Source organism: Heptranchias perlo, chromosome 5, assembly GCF_035084215.1.
Source record: "Heptranchias perlo isolate sHepPer1 chromosome 5, sHepPer1.hap1, whole genome shotgun sequence".
In the NCBI taxonomy this organism is placed as follows: domain Eukaryota; kingdom Metazoa; phylum Chordata; class Chondrichthyes; order Hexanchiformes; family Hexanchidae; genus Heptranchias; species Heptranchias perlo.
In genome coordinates, this window is record NC_090329.1 from 100779962 (window position 1) to 100804416 (window position 24455).

General features: G+C 38.9%; 1 protein-coding gene across 2 annotated transcripts in view; it reads right to left on the minus strand.

Annotated features, from left to right (window-relative positions):
* bckdhb (branched chain keto acid dehydrogenase E1 subunit beta) overlaps positions 1-24455 on the minus strand; it is a 410026-nt gene that overhangs the window by 120623 nt on the left and 264948 nt on the right. For both annotated transcript variants that reach the window (XM_067984924.1, XM_067984923.1), the window contains one exon: positions 9389-9475. In XM_067984924.1, coding sequence (XP_067841025.1) covers positions 9389-9475 — 87 coding nt within the window. The remainder of the gene's footprint in view (positions 1-9388; positions 9476-24455) is intronic.

A 24455-nucleotide genomic window follows, 5' to 3' on the forward strand; every position in this document is an offset into this window, starting at 1 on the left:
TTTTTACTCATCTACTGTTGAATCTGCGTCACTGGGTCAAAATCCTGGAACTCCCTACCTAAAAGCACTGTGGGAGAACCTCCATCACACGGACTGCAGCGGTTCAAGGCAGCGGCTCACCACCACCTTCTCAAGGGCAATTAGGGATATGCTGGCCTTGCCAGCGACACCCACATCCCATGAACAAATAAAAATAAAGAACCACAGCTGCTCCTAGACCCAACTCTAATTTATCAGTGTACACTTCAACTGTAGTGTGTAGTCAAGAAAGCTTAGTATCAGTGGTGAACACTGATTTCTCTTCAATACCAAGGCCGTTTTGCACTGTAGACCACAGAGATGAGGATTCCTTCGAGTCAATGCAATTATTGATTCTGCAATGATGGCATTCTCTAATAATGTTCTAATATTATCCTGCATTCTGACAAACTGACATTCAACAATATAGACTAAATTTTCTGATCGGTTATGCCCAATCAATAGGTGTAAAATGAGTGGAGCTGATCAGAAAAATGGGCAGAGATCCATTATATTAGATTTCTGACCAGTGTCCCCATCCAATTTTCCAGTCCAGTTTTGACTGACATCAGACGCTATACTGGTTGGTAGTTAACTACATTAGAATTACGCCCCAATTAAGTCATTATATTTTCATGCAACGTCCTACCCTTTATACCCATAGAGCACTCAATCACCTATTTGTTCATTTAAATTGGGTGCCTAGGATGGCTAGTGTATACTGTTCATGGAATTGCACTGAAGAACATTTAATAACATTTGTAGCAATATTTTGAGACAATTTCTGAATCTATCTTTTACTTTTTTATTGCTATCCCGTTTCTACTGAATTGATCAGGAGGCTTTGTGTCAAATGTTCTGGCGCTGCCATTTTATTGGTACATCCACAATATTGGGACAATTGGTTTCCCAGTAGGAATCCCCTTCGCTTATGATTTTTGAAGGAACAGGAGAAGCAATGAAGAGGGGCTAGGCTGCACCAGAGGGGCTAGGCTGCATCAGAGGCACAGAGCACCCACCTGCCAGCATCCTCCCACCCACATTAAAGATGCACTTGCAATAGCTACAAAGGCTCTGTGTTAATTGATAGCCAAATGAAGAGTAGTCATCTGCTGCAAGGACATCCACAGCTATCAGACCAGATCATACGGCATTCAACTTCTTAAGAAACTCCAGACAGAACAGTTGCCAAGTTGTTGTTGTATGCGGAACCAAGTGCATTCAGATTGTGAGTTTCTGGGATTCAAACGCCATTCTAGGACTTCATCTCATTATTTAGACTAACAATTCAGTGTGGCACTGAGGGAGTGTGATATTGTTGGAGGTGCTATCTTTCAGATGAAAAATTAAGCCAATTTAGGTAGACAAAGTTCCCATTGTACTTTTTCAAAGAACAGGGAGTTCTCATGGTGCCCTGACCAACATTCACCCCTCAACCACATCACCAAAACAGATTAATTGGTAATTTACCTCATTTGTTGTGTTAACATTATCTGCCATGTTTTCTACAAAACAACAGTAACTGCACTTCAAAATTAACTCACTGGCTATAGAGCACTTTGGGACAGCCTGAAGATGTCAAAGGCACTGTATAAATTCAAGTTCTTTCTTTAATAATAAAAAATAGTATCTGTGGTACAAGTCAGAAGCCCACAGCACTTTGTCCTTTTCCTCTCTGTCTTTTCCTCTTGGAAACCTTCGAGGTCTAGACTTCTACACATACCTTCCCTCTTACCCTAACTCCTAAGGTGGGAGAAGCCACCTTGGATTGTTACAAGACATATTGGGGTAGACTTTCAACTTGCTGCCCGGGCATAAAACTGATATTGTGGATTGGTGGATGCCCATTATAGAAGCTGCCCGATTTCCATTTCTATTTATTTCATTTCTGGCCATCAATTCAAAAATAACTAATACCAAAGATAGACAGAAATACAAAGAAGTTACACGGAAACAGGCCATTCAACCTAAACAGTCCATGTAGGCATACATGTCCATACATGAGCAAATAGACCTAATCACATTTACCTGCCCTGTTGCTAATCCTTTAGTATCCTTTTCCTACATGTACCAATCTAATCCAATCTTGAATGTTGACATTATTTCTGCCTCAACCACTAATCATGGAAGTGATTTCCATAGCTTCACAACTCTCTGTGTAAAGAAGTTTCTCTTACTCTCTGTTCTAAATCTCCACACATAGATAGTTGTGGAGAGATCAAAATCACTATGGTTTTAATAGTAAATATTGTTTTGGAAAGTTTTAAGTTACAACTGTGTTTTTGCAAAGCACTCGGCTTTTAAAACTGAACAATCTACATAATTAACAAGAAGAATCAGGGTAGACTTTGCTTCCTGGTCTCCATGCTCAATATCATCAGTAGGACCATCATAAAAAGTAAACAGTTGTATATCGGTAAAATACTATCAATCATTTATTTTGGCAGTAATTTGTAATCATATGTATGCAAGATCACCTTTTTGGTGCAGCCCAAGTTTCATGTAAGCGCCTGGCTTCCACTCAGTGGTAATGGTTGAGAGCAAGGGTACATCATGTGAGGATCAGTGAGCTCTGCCCTGTGGTGCAGCAAGCTGGAGTTCCAGCGTGTTATACCACCATACCTCCCCTGCAATATTGTTTTTAAATGTTCGCTTACAAGCACTTTCAATCGTTAAACATACTTGATGGCAAAATTCAAGGAATGCCTCCCTCTTACAAGCAAATGTAAAGCACTTCCGCACCCACTATATCCCTCATGCTTCTACGATCCAAACCACTAACCACAATCTTTTGGAATGACTGCCCCTCCTTAAGAAAACTTCACACTATTTAACCAACTGCCTCCCTAATATCCTGCTGCAGTTACAACGTCAATCACACTAAAAGAGCAGGAAGCTCTATGCGTAATTACTTTAAACGCAAAATACTTAGCCTTAAAATGCGATCCATGTGTTTTTAGAATCCTATATATTTGACTAGAAAACAGTATTTAAAGAACTCTTCCCCAGAGCCCAGAAGAGGACCAGCTAACCTGCAACACTTTTTTTGTAACACATTGTGCACAATTTTTTCCCCAAATATAATGGGGAATAAAAGCTAAAAATGCGGCAGGTGCACAGCAGGCTGGTCGGCATTTGAACAAAGAAATACAGGTTAAAATTTCCAGTTTATCAGTACACTGAGTTCTGACAAAAGATCACATCCAAAACATTAGCCTATTTTTCTCTGCTTCCCCAATGAATTTGAGACCAGGAATATCTCAGGTTCAGTCAGTGTCGGATTAGATGATCTCAGCTGCAATTAGCCTCAGCCAGGGAGAGGAAAATAGGCAAAGGCTTCCATTCTCGACTATCCAATGATTTACGTTTTAAAGAAAGCAAAAAGAAAACTTCCTTTTATAAATGTACCTTTCGTGACCTCAGGACATCGCAAAGCACTTCACAGCCAATGAGTACTTTTGAAGCGTAGTCACCGTTGTAATGCAGGGAAATGCAGCAGCCAAATTGCGTACAGAAAAGTCCCACAAACAGCAATGAGGTAAATGTCCAGATAATTTGTTTTTTTTTGGTTGAGGAATAAATGTTGGCCAGGACAATGGGAGAACTTCCCCAATAATGGTGTGTGTGGGGATATGACTAAGATCAGATGTGAAGACTCCAGAATTGAGTGGCTTCACACAAAGAATGGCTACTTAGGTGAGGTACTGAACAGCAGGATTCAACATTTTCAGGAGGAGGAAAAAATGGGGGAAAAACTTGAGAGTTCTGATCTAACATCTCCAGTTCACACAAAATCCACAAATAAGACTGCCAATGTAGTGCTTAATTATGGATAGTTTTGTGTTGGGGACTCACTACCAGTAGAAACTGGATTTAGTCTACAAAAATTCATTTCACGTAAAACCATCACAATCACCAAAATAAGATGACATTTATCCCATCAATTTGGGCTGAATTTGAACCCACATCAGAAATGAAATTATAGTGTTCTAATTCAGTGCAATGCCCTGGAGTGAAGTTACTAATTAAACTGTGGATGTCCAACGCTTCAATATTATGCTCATAAATCATCATATGCATGCCCCTGTTAGATACAGAACTATACTGAGCTCTGCCAATTGCATTAACATTTGAACAGAACGTATAAATTTATGAAGTACCACAAAAAAGATAAAATCATTTATGATAAACCAGGGTTCTCTTTTTGCCTAGCTCTGTCTTTATACCCAATCGTATTCATTTCTGCATTAAACAAATTTACACAATGTAGGTGGGCAATAGCTTAATGTGACTAACAAATGTTATCTCATTTACATTTGAGAATAAAAACCAGACAAACTACTTTCTCAGAATCCCCAGCAGTTAGAAATAAATTCAAACCACTCACCACCAGCAAGCACACAGCTGTAACCATAGCGACATGCACATACTTCACAATATCCTCCCCTTCAACATGGGAAGTGGGGGGGGAAGAAGGAAGGCCAAATTTTCAGGCCAAAGCTCCACTATTTACATAACTCCCTCACGACACACGATCAAAAGGTAAAAATGGTTAAAAGGTAATTTGTAAAGTCTATTTCTTCCACTTATTTCTGTGCCTTACAAATTGGAAACATTAAATTATTATTAATGGATTGAATGACTTTTCATCTTCACCAAAGCAAACAAAATTCAAGCCACGATTCCACCTTCTACTCTGCTACAATTCTCCTCTGTCTGGTTTGGGACTTGGCAAAAGGTGGCAACCCAAGTACACTCACAAAATAAACATCAGATTCAACACTTTCATATGCAGCTAACTCCATACGCCCAAGCTTCACATTCAGAATCCAAAATAAATTATGAAAGTCTTAGGCCCTATATGTGAATCTTTGTCAGATACAAAAGATGTGATGATTTTGGAAGCTAAAATATCTTAGGAGTTTGAAAACCAAGAGTAGTCTTCATGTTTTCTAAAATAAAAATAATGTGAGGATACAAAAGCAGAAAAGCATTCAGAATGTTACTTTGTAATAGTACAATTTATACTTTGAGAATTAAAAATGACCACATAAATAGGGAGAACCATATTCCAAATCCAGGCACATAGTAAACCCTACTGACCTTACATATTAGAATACAATAATTGGATTTCAAGTGAGCTACATTACTAATCCAGAAAGCAGGTAACCCTTGTTTTTCTAGCGAATTTTCAATTATCGAGGATTTCCAACAAATGAAAAAGTTTTAAAATGTGGGTGACTTTTACACTTCCATTTTGTAGAATAATTGTTTTTCTCAACATACTGACATATTTTTTCCATATTCACAAGAGCTTGTGGTAAGCTTGACATATATTCCAATCAGATCTCTAACTTTAATTGTATTACACATGGAAATAATAAAACTGTAATGACAAATAACCAACTTGAGGATTTTTTGAAACACTTTTCAAACTTGCAGGGTCACCACAAGCAAAAAAAGCTTGCCTCATCAAAAGATGTAATGTCATAGAAGTGAATGCGAATACAAGGAATATAAACTCTAGATGCAACATAGTTTCCCTTAAGTGGAAGGGTTGCAATGTCATTTAATAGTGCCACATCATAGATCTTGCCATGGTCAGATATTTTCAAATAATATCTACCTACCTGAGAATTTCAGTTTTAACAGTCCATTTTCAACATCAACAGGTGAACAGGAAGATAAAAATATAATTTACAGTTCCATACAATCAACTATAGTGGTTCCATTAAGAAATGTTTCCATTACAACTGGTCATTGACAAATCCCACTTCCCCATAGCAAGCATGCCTACAAAATATCAGAAAACTACTGACACCAGTTTAACTGTGATACACCAAGTTGCAAAATGTCAGTGGTTATTATCGAACGGTAGTCTTTCACCTACATTAACTTTGTATTTACTAAATACATTTTTGAAGTTTTAAAAACAATTTTGAAAAATAACTTTCAATACTGAATATAAAGCTAAATTTGCAAACAATAGGAGATTTAATTGTAACTCCATATACATGTGTTTGACACAGAAACACTGGTGAATGCTATCTTGTTTGACCAGAAGGATAGTACAATTCAGTACATGGTCATTTCCATAGATGCGTTGATACCCTTCAACCATGGAACATGCTTAAGTGGCAATGGAAAGGAAAATTCCCTGACCAGTTTACCAATTTACTTCACCCATGAGACTGGCAAACTCAACCTCTATGAGGAGCATGTGTATGAATGTCAGATTGTGACTGGAGTTTGAAACCAGTGTTCAACATTCCACAAGTACTCCAGGTGTTTTAAGAAAATAATTATTTGACATCCTGGCCAACATACAGTCAACAGTAACCATAGTATCATAGTAGGTACAGCACAGGAGGAGGCCATTCGTCCATCGTGCCTGTGCTGACACTTTGATAAAGGTAGCCAATTAGTCCCACTCTCCTGCTCTTTCCCCATAACCTTGTAAATTTTTTCCCTTCAAGTATTTATCCAATTCCCTTTTGAAAGTTACTATTCAATCTGCTTCCACCGCCGTTTCAGGCAGTACATTCCAGATCATTATAACTCGCTGCATAAATAAATGTTTCCTCATGTCACCTCTCGCTCTTTTGCCAATTACCTTAAATCTGTGTCCACTGGTTACTGACCCTTCTGCCACTTGAAACAGTTTCTGCTTATTTACTCTGTCAAAACTGTTCATGATTTTGAACACCTCTATCAAATCTCCCCTTAACCCTTCTCTGTTCTAAGGAGAACAACTCCAGCTTCTCCAGTCTCTCCACATAACTGAAGTCTCTTATCCTTGGTACCATTCCAGTAAATCTCCTCTGCACCCTCTCTAAGGCCTTGATATCTTTCCTAAAGTGTGGTGCCCAGAATTGAACACAATACTCCAGCTGAGGCCTAAGCAGTATTTTATAAAAGTTTAGCATAACTTCCCTGCTTTTGTACTCTATCCCTCTATTAATAAAGCCCAGGATCCCAAATGCTCTCTTAACATCCTTCTTAACTTGTCCTGCCTCCTTCAAATATTTGTGTACATACACTCTAAAGTCTCTCTGTTCCTGTACCCCCTTTAAAATTGTACCATTATTTTATTGCCTTTCCTCATTCTTCCTACCAAAATGCATCACTTCACGCTTCTGTTAATTTTCATCTGCCATGTGTCTGCCCTTTTCACCAGTCTGTCTATATCCTCCTGAAATCTGTTACTATCCTCCACATTGTTTACTACATTTCCGAGTTTCGTGTCATCTGAAAACTTTGAAATTATATCCTCTATACCCAAGTCCAGGTCATTATATATATCAAAAAGAGCAGTGGTGCTAATACTGACCCTTGGGGAACACCACTGTATACTTCCCCCCGGTCTGAAAAACAACTGTTCACCACCATGCTCTGCTTCCTGTCCCTTAACCAATTTTGTATCCACGCTGCCATTGTCCCTTTAATCCCAAATTCAATAGTTGTAAGAATTTAAACAATGGCTCAAAAATATTATAAAATCTTCAAATAATATTAAAGTAGAAAATCTCTTCATACTTTGGTCGTCAGTCTGTGTAAAATTCTGTCTACGGACCATACCAGAATAGACACTACAGTGTAGTGCTTTTGAATTACAGCTTGCACCAGTTTACTTCTACACATCTGCCAAAATTATTTTCAGAAAAATGTTAATATCCTAAATTACAGGAACAGATAGAACCATAAGCCATGACTCAATTCATGATATTTTGCAAATGAGCTAAACAATTTGGTGCAGTATTTTCTCCTGCTAAAATCCCCCACAATTATACAAATGGTTAATAGCTAAAGAATCATGATTGATGTTTCTCAGAAAAGCAGTCAGTTGGAAAAGTTAAAATACATACTGAAAATTGTTAGTAAGACCACTGAAGATATAGGTTAGATGTGCACCATAATCACAGCCCTTTATAACCAAGAATTTTGTTGGCAAAGCACAGCGGAAGAATTTGACCATATTGGCTAATGCAGTGCTATGTGGTCCTTTGCAGGACTTCCATACTTACTACTGCTTTAAGTCTCTAGTCATTTTTCAGGATTTTTTTCTCCACACATTCGTAAGTGAAAGCTCACCAAGGAAAGTACAGCAACAGTGAATAGCCATACCTATGGTTTAGAGATTAAAGGGGTCATTTTAACCTAACCCGCCGGGCAGGGTCGGATCAGTCGCCCGTTTTATGGAGAGCGGATGTAAAACAGATGGTCGGCCTGAACCTGCTCATTTCCCACCTGGTTGGTTAGGTTAAAATTAGCCCCTAAATCTCCATTTCTGAGTTCCCAGCTTTGATCCCTGGCCTGTGCTGAGTTAGAAGATCTCAAATGGAACACAGTAGGAACGCTATCATTGGCTGTAACAGCTTGACATAGTAGGAAAAACTAGCCAAGATTCCCACTCCCGATCTCTATACAGCGACCCCACCCTTACCAGAACTGCATGCGTGTGGACGCCTTTGTGAGTACAGGATCTGGCTCAGTTGTAAAATTCCCTATGGTCAGATAGCCTGTCATCACTCACTGCCAAAGCTGACTTGAGGGGAATGGCCACCTGGGCATGGTACCAGAAGGTGACTGCTGACCTTGAAACCATTCCCTGGTGAGGGAATCAGAACCTTCAGGAGAAGAAGACAGGGAAGAAAATCAGAGATGGTAACTGGGAAATAAGTTGAAGAAAATGTGAAGTGAAATTGATACTTTTTGAAATGTTAAAAATTAGAATCTGTTAACTAAGTCCAGAAGGCAGGATGGCACTTAAATATGGCATTATGGTTGCAAATTCCATTACCTGTGTCAATAAATCTCCAGTCACTGTGAGTAAGTGCGTTACCTTTCAGGCACCTTTCCCCACAAGGAGGGAGTCTCATTTCCTGCACTTGTCCACTTATTAGGAGTCTGGTCAGAACAGCAACCATAGAGGCTTTGGAGAAAGTTACACACCTACTGTTGACTGCAGTTGATGTTCGTTCTAGAGCAATTAGGGAATGGGAGGAAAATTATGTGCCAAATAATTTGAGCAATAAGTACACCTCACTGTGCTATCTCGGACTCTGGAGACACGATGCAGCAATTTAGAATTGGTCACAAAATGTATAACGCACCAAACTCTGATGGTTAGACAATTTTGCTGTTTCCCTTCAAAGTGTCCAACTCAAACATATTTCATTTCAGTGTAACATCTTTCCAAATTTTTGAAAAACAAAAATAGAAACCAAAACATGAATTCATAATGCTCTCACACACTAAACAAAATATCTGTTCTTTTCCAAAATGTACTGTGTAGTGATTATACTCCCAATGAAATCAATGGTATATTTTAAATTATTGGTTGTGTAACTACAGATATTTACTCACACACCTGAACTGTGGAACTGATCTCGGCAGAAAATCCTCCTGTTAATGGAGCCTCATGGCTAATAAGCAACCGTCCAGTTTTCACAACAGACTGAAATAGAAGCAGAAAAAGATATGATTTGACACAAAAATGCACAGCTTTGAATGTTATGGTGGAACTTGTGTGCCAATATATATCCATTTTACAAGACTTATGTTTATGGAGATGCAGGCCTCAGATCAGCTTAACTGAAAATGGCGAAGGAAGATTTTATTTTCCCAACACAATACCGTTAAGGTTCAGCACCTAAATTCACATCATTTGACGTGACTCCTTCAACCCACAATAATAATGGCTGAAATATTGTTTTACTTACACCATAGTTTGACAACTCTACATAAGCAGCATCATCCTGCAGTGCAGAGAGCCATTGTGTAACAAGGCTAACTTTTGCTGTTTAAGTTTGGCAATGACATTAAAGACCAGCTTTAATTAAATACAGTGCTAATTAAATACAGTATTTAATATGTTCATTTTTTCCTTTGTACACACACGTTAAGGATGAGTCATCCACACTGACTATTGCCTATTTAATACCATGACACCATATGCCCTGTTACAAATAAATTTTAAAATTATATAGTAATTATAAATTGTTTACATGTAGGGTGGCTAGAATGAGGAATTCTCTGCCACAAACTGTTTTTGAAGCAGGGTTCATAAATTATATTAAAAGGGAATTACATAGTTACTTTTTAAAAAGATCATTAAAGGGCCGAGAATGAGCAAGAGAGTGGGATTAAGCTAGGTGGCTTTTATGGAGGAATACTCAGTGCAGACTTGAGTTCAATGACCTGTTTCTGTGCTTTCACATCCTATATACATGTACTAGTTACAGTCAAGACATCTACCCCACAATCCGAATTCATGCACATCTTACAACATTACATTGGAATTCTGAACTGTTGTATGTTTTACATTTCCCTCTCCAGTCTTTTGTAGTCATGATGTGGAGATGCCGGTGATGGACTGGGGTTGACAATTGTAAACAATTTTACAACACCAAGTTATAGTCCAGCAATTTTATTTGACTGTAACTAGTACATGTATATAGGATGTGAAAGCACAGAAACAGGTCATTGAACTCAAGTCTGCACTGAGTATTCCTCCATAAAAGCCACCTAGCTTAATCCCACTCTCTTGCTCATTCTCGGCCCTTTAATGATCTTTTTAAAAAGTAACTATGTAATTCCCTTTTAATATAATTATATAGTAATCTCAACACTCCTTTCCCCTCCTCACCCCTACAAAAGAGATCTTGAAACATTTGCCTGAGGAAGGAGAAAATCTCCGAAAGCTTGTGAATTTAAAATAAAATTGCTGGACTATAACTTGGTGTTGTAAAATTGTTTACAATTGTCAACCCCAGTCCATCACCGGCATCTCCACATCATGACTACAAAAGACTGGAGAGGGAAATGTAAAACATACAACAGTTCAGAATTCCAATGTAATGTTGTAAGATGTGCATGAATTCAGATTGTGGGGTAGATGTCTTGACTGTAACTAGTACATGTATATAGGATGTGAAAGCACAGAAACAGGTCATTGAACTCAAGTCTGCACTGAGTATTCCTCCATAAAAGCCACCTAGCTTAATCCCACTCTCTTGCTCATTCTCGGCCCTTTAATGATCTTTTTAAAAAGTAACTATGTAATTCCCTTTTAATATAATTTATGAACCCTGCTTCAAAAACAGTTTGTGGCAGAGAATTCCTCATTCTAGCCACCCTACATGTAAACAATTTTTTTCTCTAACTCCCTCTTGAAATTTTTTATGATTTTATTAAATTTGCATCTTTGGATTATTGTCTCACCCATATAGTGAAAGCAATCTATATTTACCTTGTAAAAGTTCATAAGATTTGAGGGTGATGGAAATGTGGAATAGATTACCAGCAGAAGTGGTGGACCATGACATTTTTAAAAAAGGACTGGATGAATTCCTGTTAGTAAAAGGAAACAGGGCTGCAGTCTACTTAGTACTTTGTTCATTTTTCTCATCTGAACTTGTAATTATGAGTACTCTGTGGCTTCTTTCTATGTCCTGCTCCACAGAAATGTTAAAAGAATCTCTGCTGAATGAAAAAAGAGCCTGACAAGCATCTTTTCAAAAAATGAAACAAGTTGCTATATGTACTTCAAATGACCACAACTTGTTTGACCATCTTAAATGACAGTGGATAAATATTTAAATCACTGGATAACTAGTTCCATTTGTTTGGACCATTTGGATTGAACGGTCAGTTCAGTTGATTATATTTTCACATGCATACTGTTGGCCACTAGGCAAGATTTTATTATGGATATTATAGGATCGATCATATTGAGATACCGGGTCTACATTTGCAGTCTCCACAAAAAATTGCCTCTGCACTCAAATTCGTAAAACTTGAATTCATGTAGTGTGCAAAGAACTGAGGGTCATATTGAATAGAAAAAAAGGGATTTCTTGATAATCAAGAACTATTATATCACACTTGACAGATTTGTATTCGTATTTACTTATTAATGGGACAGGGAACAATACATTCTCTAGCACAGTCATGTGCATTTAACATTTCATATAATAATTATCTTGAAGAACTTGAAAAACTAGGGCTCTATTCACTGGTGCAGAGAAGGTTAAGTGGGGATTTAATTGAAGGGTTCAAAATTATGATAGGGTTTCAGAGGGTAAGTAGGGAAAAATATTTTCACTGGTCTCTGAATCAGTAACAAGGAGGTATAAACTTAGGATTAGTACTAGCAGCATAAATGGGAAACTTGGAAGATTTATTTTCATGCAAAAGGAGTTTATACATACATTACCACAAGTACAATCACAGTGCTCAAGGGGGAGTTCAATAAACACTTGTAGAAATATATTAATGGATACAGAGAAAGAAAAATAAAATGGGACAATGGGAGATAACTCTGGTCTGGAGCCAACAGTATCATAAGCATAGTGGGCTTAAATAGTCTCCTGCTATGATTCGGTGATTTCTAGCAAAATCCTAAGTGAACACAAAATAGATTCAGCAAAAAATGTCATGAGATGAAAAAAGCACCTTTAAATATCCATAAAGAAGTTTTATTTGTGTGATCCCAAGGATTAAATATCTCTAAATATTAAATATGACAGTCAAAATGCCTCCTGTTTGAATTCAATTTTGGCATTTCTGAACCACAGAAATTGTAACTACACCCTTTTCCAACCAGTCCTTCAGGTCCTTTTTTAAAAAAAAAATCAGTACTTGAATGCTAAATGTGCATGGATCAGTGGTGTCTAAACTTAAGGGAACCTGGTGATTAGCTTGGGTTATTTGGTTATTTTGTTTTACAAAAAAAGACAAAAGCACTCAGGACAAAGGGATATGATGTGGAGATGCCGGTGATGGACTGGGGTTAACAATTGTAAACAATTTTACAACACCAAGTTATAGTCCAACGATTTTATTTTTAATCCCACAAGCTTTCGGGGGCTTTCCCCTTCCTCAGGCGGTGTGGAAATGACCATCTACTTGACTATGGGGCTTGTTAAAGCCGATTCTGATCCTGAATTTGCATATGACCCCACCTCATCAGGGGTCACAGAATAACAACAGGAACTCGAAATGCTGAGGCCATGCTGCCCCAGGTAAAGGTTGTCTAACCCAACAAAGAGTGTCTAACCCAACAAAGGTTGTCTAACCCAACAAAGAGCGGTCCACACCGCCTGAGGAAGGGGAAAGCCCCCAAAAGCTTGTGGGATTAAAAATAAAATCGTTGGACTATAACTTGGTGTTGTAAAATTGTTGACAAAGGGATAAGCAGCTTTTTTCAACATATTTATAACAAATGAACACATTTATTTTATAACAGACATTGGTTGGAAACACTTGGTCATCAACCCAAAATAAATATTTGCAGCCATTAAGTTCCCCTACTGACATAGTTTCATGTGCCAGCTGCTGCAAATGTAGATGCAAAAATCCTCCTGCATTATCTGTGGGTTTCCAGAGATTAAGAACAGATGGAGATAGAAAAGAATGCATGGAGAAAAAAAAAGTTTAAAAAAATTAAAATGAAGATGGAAAGAAAAAGCAGGAAATAATGGAACATGAAATCAAGACATGGGGAAGACAAGAATGTAAGGAAATGGACTGAGAAAACAGAAACAGAAAGCAAGAAAATGAGAAGTGACGAGAAACCAAGAGACAGAAAGCAGGGAGAAAGCAACAAATGTAGACGGACCGAAAATAAATGGGGTATAGGAAGAGGAGGTTACAGTGGAAAGGTTATCCCTGATGGCTCTGATGATATACACATCAGAAAATACAAACCAGATTCTAGGCTCGACCTACACTCTTTGTTGGGTTAGACAACCTTTACCTGGGGCAGCATGGCCTCAGCATTTAGAGTTCCTATTGTTATTCTGTGACCCCTGATAAGGTGGGGTCATATGCAAATTCAGGATCAGAATCGGCTTTTACAAGCCCCATAGTCAAGTAGATTATTGGCATTCACCTTGCAGAATTTCACATGAATAATATGTGGCAAGGCACAAAAATTGCAGCTACCAACTGTGGAATACCATTATTCAAGAAGGGGAGTCGGGAAAAACCGGGGAACTACAGGCCAGTGAGCCTAACATCAGTGGTAGGAAAATTATTGGAAAAAATTCTGAAGGACAAAATTAGTCGCCACTTGGAGAAGCAAGGATTAATCAGGGATAGTCAACATGGCTTTGTCAAGGGTAGATCATGTCTGACTAATTTGATTAAATTTTTTGAGGGGGTGACGCAGTGGATGTGGTATACATGGATTTCAGTAAGGCCTTCGATAAAGTCCCCCACAGGAGACTGGTCAAGAAGGTACGAGCCCATGGAATCCAGGGTGCCTTGGCACTTTGGATACAAAACTGGCTTAGTGGCAGAAGGCAGAGGGTGATGGTCGAAGGTTGTTTTTGTGACTGGAAGCCTGTGGCCAGTGGGGTACCACAGGGATCGGTGCTGGGTCCCTTGCTGTTTGTGGTCTACATTAATGACTTGGATATGAATGTAAAAGGTATGATCAGTAAGTTCGCTGATGATACAAAAATTGGTAGGGTGGTAAATAGCGAGGAGGATAGCCTCAGTCTGCAGGACGATATAGATGGGTTGGTCAGATGGGCGGAACAGTGGCAAATGGAATTTAACCCGGAAAAGTGTGAGGTGATGCATTTTGGAGGGACTAACAAGGCAAGGGAATACACAATAAATGGGAGGACCCTAGGCAAGATAGAGGGTCAGAGGGATCTTGGTGTGCAAGTTCACAGATCCCTGAAGGCGGCGGAACAGGTAGATAAGGTGGTAAAGAAGGCATATGGGATACTTGCCTTTATTAGCCGAGGCATAGAATATAAGAGCAAGGAGGTTATGATGGAGCTGTATAAAACACTGGTTAGGCCACAGCTGGAGTACTGTGTGCAGTTCTGGTCGCCACACTACAGGAAGGATGTGATCGCTTTGGAGAGGGTGCAGAGGCGATTCACCAGGATGTTACCAGGGCTGGAGCGCTTCAGCTATGAAGAGAGACTGGGAAGATTGGGTTTGTTTTCCTTGGAGCAGAGGAGGCTGAGGGGGGACATGATTGAGGTGTACAAAATTATGAGGGGCACAGATAGGATGGATACTAAGGAGCTTTTTCCCTTCGTTGAGGGTTCTATAACAAGGGGACATAGATTCAAGGTAAAAGGCGGGAGGTTTAGAGGGGATTTGAGAAAGAACTTTTTCACCCAGAGGGTGGTTGGAGTCTGGAACTCACTGCCTGAAAGGGTTGTGGAGGCAGGAACCCTCACAACATTCAAGAAGCATTTGGATGAGCACTTGAAATGCCATAGCATACAAGGCTACGGACCAAATGCTGGAATATGGGATTAGAGTAGACAGGGCTGATGGCCGGCGCGGACATGATGGGCCGAAGGGCCTCTATCCGTGCTGTATAACTCTATGACTCTAACTATGTGAGTTGCTGCCTTCAGAGGAGAAGGTAACAGAAGAGCAAGAAACTGGGAGAAGGAGTTAAATAAAATACTTTTATTTCAGAGTTTAATATGGGATGTTTCAGATGTTTAATATTGTTGCTATTTTAAAGTTAACTTTCAAACTTGAAACCTGGTAAGCCACATACACTTGCCATTTTATTATTCTTTTCCTTGTCAATTTTTCTCCACTAATTCTTTCCCTTTCTCTCCTGAAAGTGTTGACTCCTTACTCAGTTATGGTTCTATGGGAATCGGTGTCCTCCAGTACCTTGCCAAATGGCCATTATTTGTACATGAATCTTGGCAGTGAGTGTAGACAGGCCATTGAAACGTGATGGGCAACACAGCTAAGCCCAATCCAGTTTTCACCTTGCTAGACAGTTATCGTGAGCAGGAACTCTGTATGGTTTTTCCACCCTAATTAAAGAGCATTCAGTCCAATTGTCGCATCTCTACTGCTGTCTTTACTGAGAGCAGCTAACAGCACAGACCTTGGATTGAACCTGGGACTCTTCTGGTATGTTTGGTTCAGCTAACCATTGGCAAAATCTTATCTATTATACTTCATTGGTGTACATTTGGCACCTCTGTTAAGGTCTGCCCATAACACATTCAGTTTCTGTAATGGAAGCGACAAATTTAAAAATCTAGCTGGCTTTTCCTAAATTACAGGGATTAAATTCACCTTGAGCCATTTGGGAGTTAAATGTGACAAATCACTTATCCCAAACTACATCAATAAAATTTAGAATCTCAAATGCTTACATATACTTTACCAGATACTTTAGTAAATGCTATTTTTTCCCTCAGTATATACAAGAGAGACTAAATAAGTAATTTTTTATTACTCTTTGGAACTTTCAGCACAGTGATCAGACAAATCCCAAAAGTACAAGCTTTGAAATCCAGGAAAAGTAAATATTTCCAGTCTCAGTACTTGGAGCGAACAGCTTATTTCATCACTTATTCCAGAAGTACAATTGCTGAATCAGTGTTACTTAACATACATTGTTAAAGTGGAATAGGTTGTTATATGATTTGTATTGGTCTGTTTCTGTAACTCCATCCCAGAGATTCCAGGAAAAACAAACTTTGATAGCCCAAGCAGCTTACCCAGGTTCAATAGTTCTAATACAGAGCAGTAATTAGGACAACTGAACCTGGGTAACGTCCACGCTGAGGGCACGAATAGCCATAGATTTCCACCTTCTCTGAGAGACATGGACCCATTCCCCCCATCGCATCTAGAACTGGTTGTAGTCATCTTGTCTTCATCCAAGGGTCTAATACCAGCTTTCTGTCATCTGTGAACTTGCGGACAATTCCCCGAACACTTTCATCCAGATCATTAATATAGTGAAGAGCAACAGTCCCAATACCGATGCCTGCAAGGCTCCATTTGTCTCCGTGCAAAACCACTACCATTAATAACAACCCTCTGCCTATGAGAATGCAACCAATTCTTTATCCAATCTACGACTGGCCCTCCAATCCCACAGGAAACCATCTTGTAAACTTAAACATAACTGACTGATCAGAAAATGTGATGCAATCACACCACATTCAAATTAGTCCTGATGACAAATATAAAACAAAACATGGATGCACAGTGTCTTAAAGATACTTTACAGAATGATACAGCACAAAAGGAGACATTATAGCCCATCGTGCTGACTCTTTGAAAGAGCTACCAATTGGTCCCATTCCCCACAGCCCTGCAAATTTTTCCCCTTCAAGTATTTATCCAATTCCCTTTTGAAAGTTATTATTGAATCTGCTTCCAGCACCCTTTCTAGCAGTACATTCCAGATCCAATTTTCCTTGTGTCGCCTCCGGTTCTTTTGCTAATTACCTTAAATTTGTGTCCTCTGGTTACCGACACTTTTGCCACTGGAAACTGTTTCTCCTTATTTACTCTATCAAAACCCTTCGTGATTTTGAACACATCTATCAAATCTCCCCGTAACCTTCTCTGCTCTAAGAACCACCCCAGTTTCTCTAGTCTCTCCACGTAACTGAAGTTTTTCTGGTTCCATTCTAGTAAATCTCCTCTGCACCCTCCCTAAGGCCTTGACATCCTTCCTAAAGTGCGGTGCCCAAAATTGGCCACAATACTCCAGCTGGGGCCAAACCAATGTTTGATAAAGGTTTAGCATAAAGCCCTTGCTTTTGTACTCTATGCCTCTATTTATAAAGCCAAGGATCCCGTATGCTTTTTTAACAGCCTTCTCAACTTGTCCTAGCATCTTAAAAGACTTGTCTGTGTACACTCCCAGGTCTCTCTGTTCCTGTACCCTTTTAAAATTGTACTATTTAGTTTATATTGCCTCTCCTCATTCTTCCTACCAACATGAATCACTTCATACTTCTCTGTGTTAAATTTAACCTACCAGGTGTCTGCCCATTTCACCAGTCTGACTACGTCCTCCTGAAGTCAGTCACTATCCTCCTCACTGTTTACAACATTTTGTGTCATCTGCAAATTTTGAAATTATGCCCTGTGCACCCAAGTCCAGGTCATTAATATATATCAAAAGCAGCAGTGGTCCCAACACCGACCTCTGGGGGACACCACTACACACTTCCCTCCAGCGTGAAAAACAACCGTTTTACCCCATAGCTAATTTTGTATCCACGCAGTCACTGCCCCTTTAATCCCATAGGCTTCAATTTTGCTAACAAGCCCAGTATGTGTACTTTATCAAATGTCTTTTGAAAGTCCATATACACAACATCAACCGCATTACCCTCATCAACCCTCTCCAGTGCTTCATCAAAGAACTCAATCAAGTTAGTCAAACACGATTTGCCTTTAACAAATCCATGCTGGCTTTCATTTATTGACCCACATTTTTACAAGTGCCAATTCATTTTGTCCCGGATTACTGTCTCTAAACGTTTCCCCACCACCAATGTTAGGCTCACTAGAACACAAGAACATAAGAAATAGGTGCAGGAGTAGGCCATACAGCCTGCTCCGCCATTCAATAAGATCACGGCTGATCTTTGACCTCAACTCCACTTTCCTGCCCGATCCCCATATCCCATGATTCCCTTAGAGTTCAAAAATCTATCGATCTCAGTCTTGAATACACTCGATGACTGAGCATCCACAGCCATCTAGGATAGAGAATTCCAAAGATTCACCAGTCTCCGAGTGAAGAAATTCCTCCCCATCTCAGTCCTAAATCACCCACCCCTTATCCTGAGACTTTGCCCTCTAGTTCTAGACTCTTCAGCCAGGGGAAACAGCCTCTCCACATCAACCCTGTCAAGCCCTCTAAGAATTTAATACGTTTCAATGAGATCACCTCTCATTCTTCTAAACTCCAGAGAATGTAGGCCCATTCTACTCAATCTCTCCTCAATCCCAGGAATCAGTCGAGTGAACCTTTGTTGTACTACCTCTAAAGCAAGTATATCCTTCTTTAAGTAAGGAGACCAAAACTGCACACAGTACTCTAGGTTTGGACTCACCAAAGCCGTGTACAATTGCAGCATGACTTCCTTACTCTTGTACTCCAACCCCTTTGCAATAAAGGCCAACATACCATTTGCCTTCCTAATTGCTTGATGTACCTGCATGTTAACTTTCTGTGTTTCATGGACGAGGACACCCAAATCTCTCTGAACACCAACATTTAATAGTTTCATACCATTTTTAAAAATTCTGTTTTTCTGTTCTTCCTACCAAAGTGAATAACCTCACATTTCCCCACATTATACTCCATCTGCCACCTTCTTGCTCACTCACGTAACCTGTCTATATCCCTTTGCAGACTCTTTGCGTCCTCCTCAAAGCTTATTTTCCCACCTAGCTTTGTATCATCAGCAAACTTGGATAAATTACACTTGGTCCCTTCATCTAAGTCATCAATATAGATTATGAATAGCTGAGGCCCGAGCACTGATCCTTGCGGCACCCCACTAGTTACAGCCTGCCGCCCTGAAAATGACCCATTTATTCCTACTCTCTGTTTTCTGTCCGTTAACCAATCTTCTATCCATGCTAATATATTACCCCCAACCCGTAAGCTGTTATCTTATGTAACAACCTTTTGTGTTCACCTTATCGAATGCCTTTTGAAAATCCAAATATACATCCACTGGTTCCCCTTTATCTGCCCTGCTAGTTACATCATCGAAAAACTAATTAATTTGTTAAACACAATTTCCTTTTCATAAAAGCATGTTGACTCTGCCTAACCATATTATGATTTTCTAAGTGCCCTGTTACCACTTCCTTAATAATGGATTCCAGCATTTCCCTGACGACTGATGTCAGGCTAACTGGCCTATAGTTCCTTGTTTTCTCTCCCCTTCCTTTCTTGAATAGCGGTGTTACATTTGCTACCTTCCAATCCGCTAGGACCGTTCTAGAAGCTCAGGAATTTTGGACGATCACAACCAATACATCCACTATCTCTGCAGCCACCTCTTTTAGAACCCTAGGATGTACCCCATCAGGTCCAGGGGATTTGTCGGCTTTTAGTCCCATTAATTTCTCCAGCACTTTTTCTTTACTAATATGAATTACTTTAAGTTCCTCACTCTCATTAGATCCTTGGTTCCTCACTATTTCTGATATGTTTTTTGTGTCTTCTACTGTGAAGACAGATACAAAATATTTGTTTAACGTCTCTGCCATTTCCTTATTCCCCATTATAATTTCTCCTGTCTCAACCTCTAAGGGACCCATGTCTGCTTTTGCTAATCTCTTCCTTTTTATATGCTCGTGTATACTCCCTTTTTACACTAGCCTGTAGTTTCGCGGTTTATCCCTCTCCCTTTTTTTGAACAGGGTGTAACATTTGCAGTCCTCCAGTCCTCCCATATCTAAGGAGGATTGGAAGATTGTGGCCAGAACCTCCACAATTTCCACCCTTACTTTACAGTTGCAACATATGTTACTGAGTACAATTTCAAACTCTCATTATTAGATAAACTACCAAAGTTTTTTTTGACGTCAAAAGACCTGCAAGCAGGTGTTATAACTTTGTAATGCTCCCAGGCAACTAATCCACATTGAATGTTGTAGTGATGCAATATATTAAATACTTATCTGGTTGTCCACTAAGAAGTGTCTTTGTACAAACTCAATTTGTTTGGGTTAGTCATACTTAGAACAGGATTTTGGCCAATACGAGAGGTTTGTGCCTCTAGGATATACATGAGCTGGTATTAGGGTAATTTGAGGAGTTCTATGAGACTGTCCCTCTCCAATGTGTGAGTCTCTTTTCAGAGAATTAGTCTGCTGCTCTTCTCTTAACCCTCTTTAACAGGATGCCAAAAACTGCATAGAATATTTCATATGAATGATCTACACAATCTATTTTAACTGATAGCAGATACTTTTCAGTGAATTACCACGTTCAAAATCCTTTTCTACTTTTGCCATGTACCAGGTCATTGAATGTCTTCATTGACAGTAGTTGCCATAGGGAATATCTATTATAATTTCCCCCGACCTTACTGTTGTGGTTTGATTGGTTGATTTTTTTTATGATCATCAAATTGGGTAGGCCAACCCTCCCTACACATATTCGTGGTATCCCCATTAACGGGGATGGTAGGGGTTAGAGGGCACTCAATTTTGTCCCTGTGGGCCAGGTTTGTTTCCATGATATTTATAATGGCCTACACAAAATACTTATTTACCATGTACTTATTTCACGTTCCTTCTTTGAACATGCATAACTTTACATTTATCTGTATTGGCCTACACCTGCTGCACTCAAATCCACTGGTCGAATTCTCATTGAATACTATTTTCTCCTATAATTCACCTGTGGAAAAAGTGGTACCACACCTTTTATATTATGTTTGTTTAATGATATACATTGTTCCGGGAGCTTTATTGTTTATACACATCCTATGGTGTATGTAAAGGAATTTTTTTTTTAAGTTATTGATCATGAAAAAGTGAACATTCCCAATACAATGTGATCTTTTCAGTATCGTTTATTAAGCATTTGTGCTGGTTGGTCATCATCTTTCCTCTTGGATTATAAAAATTCTAAATACAAACAGATGTGGCCCTCTGTCCTACTATTTTTTTAAATAGATAAATTAGGTCAGCACCATCTAACTTAAATGGGATGTCAGAAGGAAATAATTAACTGCAAATTAAAAACATATTTGATCTTTACCAATCCATTCTTAAGTTAATTATTTCAACTAGTAGGTGTCCTGTTAAACATAGAATTAAATTGTGGTTAATGGGATTAAATGATTAAACATCACAAATAGTGATGAAAGAAAGCAAAATAAAACTCCGTGGCTTTGAAGTTATGCTTTGGGATAACAAGTACAAATGCTTAATATAATTTGCCTGCAATTCCTGTCTGCTATTTTAAAAGAGGTGATTTGTTTCCATTACATTTCCATGGATCTTTGCATCTCTTTGGTACCTCACCCATGTAACCATTGTTCTTTTGAGAGTCTGAACAGCGAGTGTTAGCAAACAATTCAAACATGGAGGCCATCATAGTTGAGGCAAATCCTGTCCTCATTCAATGTCCATATACCTGCATTTCCAGCAGTGGTCAAAAGGAGCCTTTATATTACAAGAGTGCAGCCTAATCACTTCCCCAATCTCTCCCCCCACCCCCCAAAGCATGGGGATACTAGGGCAAATATGTTGCCTCATCGCTGCCCAATTCAGTTTGGCTAACTCGGCATTGACCAATGGTTGAACCCTGGATTTTACTGATCTGCAAGGCTCAATCACCATAAGAAGCAGCACATTTATCTACTAAACCATCAGGGAAGCTCTAAAATTCCACTTTTAAAAGGAGTATTTTCAATACAGGCTGATGGTTTAAAAACAAACATGAAACTTTTTTTTTGCTGATTTCATACAATGTTGCAACTGTGAAATACAGAGAATTGTGAATTACTTCTAAGGAATTACTCATTACATATTTTATATACATTAAGAGTATAGTAGTGAATCTCATATCAGTCTTTCCCCTCATCAGCAAGACTTAAAAAAAAATTACAATGCAGCTTTGAACTGAATCAATAAATTGAAGAAGGGCCTGATGAAGTTTGGAATCCCATTTGTGAGACACAGCAAAAAGGTTGGGTTTGCTGCAGATTAGGTTGCAGCCTGGTTAAGCCAGTAAAAGGGGAAATGATCTCTTGAGAATTACTATAAACTGCTGGTAAAAGTAAAACCTTCAATTTCCGACACAAATAACTAGAATCTTTACAAAACTTTCTGCATGTTGCTTTTATTTGGGAAATTACTTCTACTCAATTGTAGATCAGCAAGGATTATGCATATAAACAAATATTCAGGGATTTTCTCCCGTCCACATTCTTCTACAGCTGTTAAAAATCAAATGCCAGCACGATTCTGGTCTTGCATTACTTTAGAAGAGTAAACTCAGCAAATAAAGCATCAATCTGGGATTCAGTTTGAAATCATTTAAGTAATACAATTTTTTATTCATTTAATATTTCTCAGGTTATAAGCCTTAACTACTCGGGAGGGAAAAGGGAGGGATATAAATAAGTGAATCCTATACTCCACTTCAAATCTGGCATTAGTCAGCTCAACAAAACGCAAGATTTGGAAGTATTATTACACTGATGGGAATGAATAGTTCAGAGGTCACTGCTGGATAACTCTCTCCTCAACTTTTATGCCATAGGAGACATCACAAGAGCCTGTCACTTTGTCATCAGTTGCTCCAGTAAAAAGGTAACTGAAGCCCTATTTTGCCACACACCCACATACATAAACCTCCACAGTAACCAGAAACTACAGAAGCAGTTAAAGTTTTACTAAACTAAAGGAAGAAACACTTGCATTAACATAGCGCCTTTCATGATCTCAGGACGTCTGAAAGCGCTTTACAAAGTACTTCTGAAGTGTGGTCACTTTGTAATGTAGGAAACGCAGCAGCCAATTTGCGCACAGCAAGGTTCCACAAACAGCAAAGTGACAATGACCTGATAATTTGTTTTAATGATGTTGGTTGAGGGATAAATATTGACCAGGTTACCATGGAGAATGCTCCTGCTCTTCTTCAAATGGTGCCATAGGATATTTTACATCCACCTGAGAGGGTAAACCAATCCTCAGTTTAATGTCTCATTCAAAAGACAGCACCTTCGACAGCACAGCACTCCCTCAGTACTGCACTGGAGTGTCAGCCTAGATTTGTGCTTGAGTGGGACTTCAACCCACAACCTTCTGATTCAAGAGTACCTAAATAGAAAGGCTATTATTCCATAATTGGCAAATGGAAATAATTGATAAACTAATCAAACTTGAGGGGATAAAATCCCTGGTCCGGATGGATTGCATCCGCACATATTAAAAGAAGTTAGGGACTGTTACATATATATTAAAATTCTTTCGAAAAGGGAATAGTGCCAGAGGACTAGCAGACAGCTAACGTGATTCCTATATTTAAAAAGGAAGATCGAGCAAGTCCAGGGAACTATAGACCAATTAGCTTAATGTCGGTGATAGGAAAGATAATGGAATTCTTACTCAAAGATGTAACAGAAAATCATCCAGAAACCAAAAATATAATAAAGAAAATAGTCAGCACGGATTTCAAAAGGGAAGGTCATGCTTAACCAACCTTATTGAATTTTTTGAAGAAGTAACAGAAAGGGTAAAGTAGTAGATGTAATATATTTGGATTTTCAAAAGGCCTTCAATAAGGTACCGCCAAGTAGACTCATAACTAAGATCGGAGTATGTGGAGTCAGGGGACAAGTAGCAGAATGGATAGCAAGCGGGCGACAAAACAGAAAAGAGAGAGTAAGGCAAAAGGTGGGAAGTGGTGTTACACAAGGATCGGTGCTGGGACTATTTACATAAATGATTTGAACTCGGGAATCGGAAGTACAATTTCAAAATTTGCGGACGACACCAAATTGGGGGATATAGTTAATACCGAATAGGACTGCAATAAAATACAGGAAGACATTAATAAACTTGCAGAATAGGCATGTAATTGGCAAATAAATTTCAATATAGATAAGTGAGAGGTATTACATTTTGGTAGGAAGAATAAGGGGGCC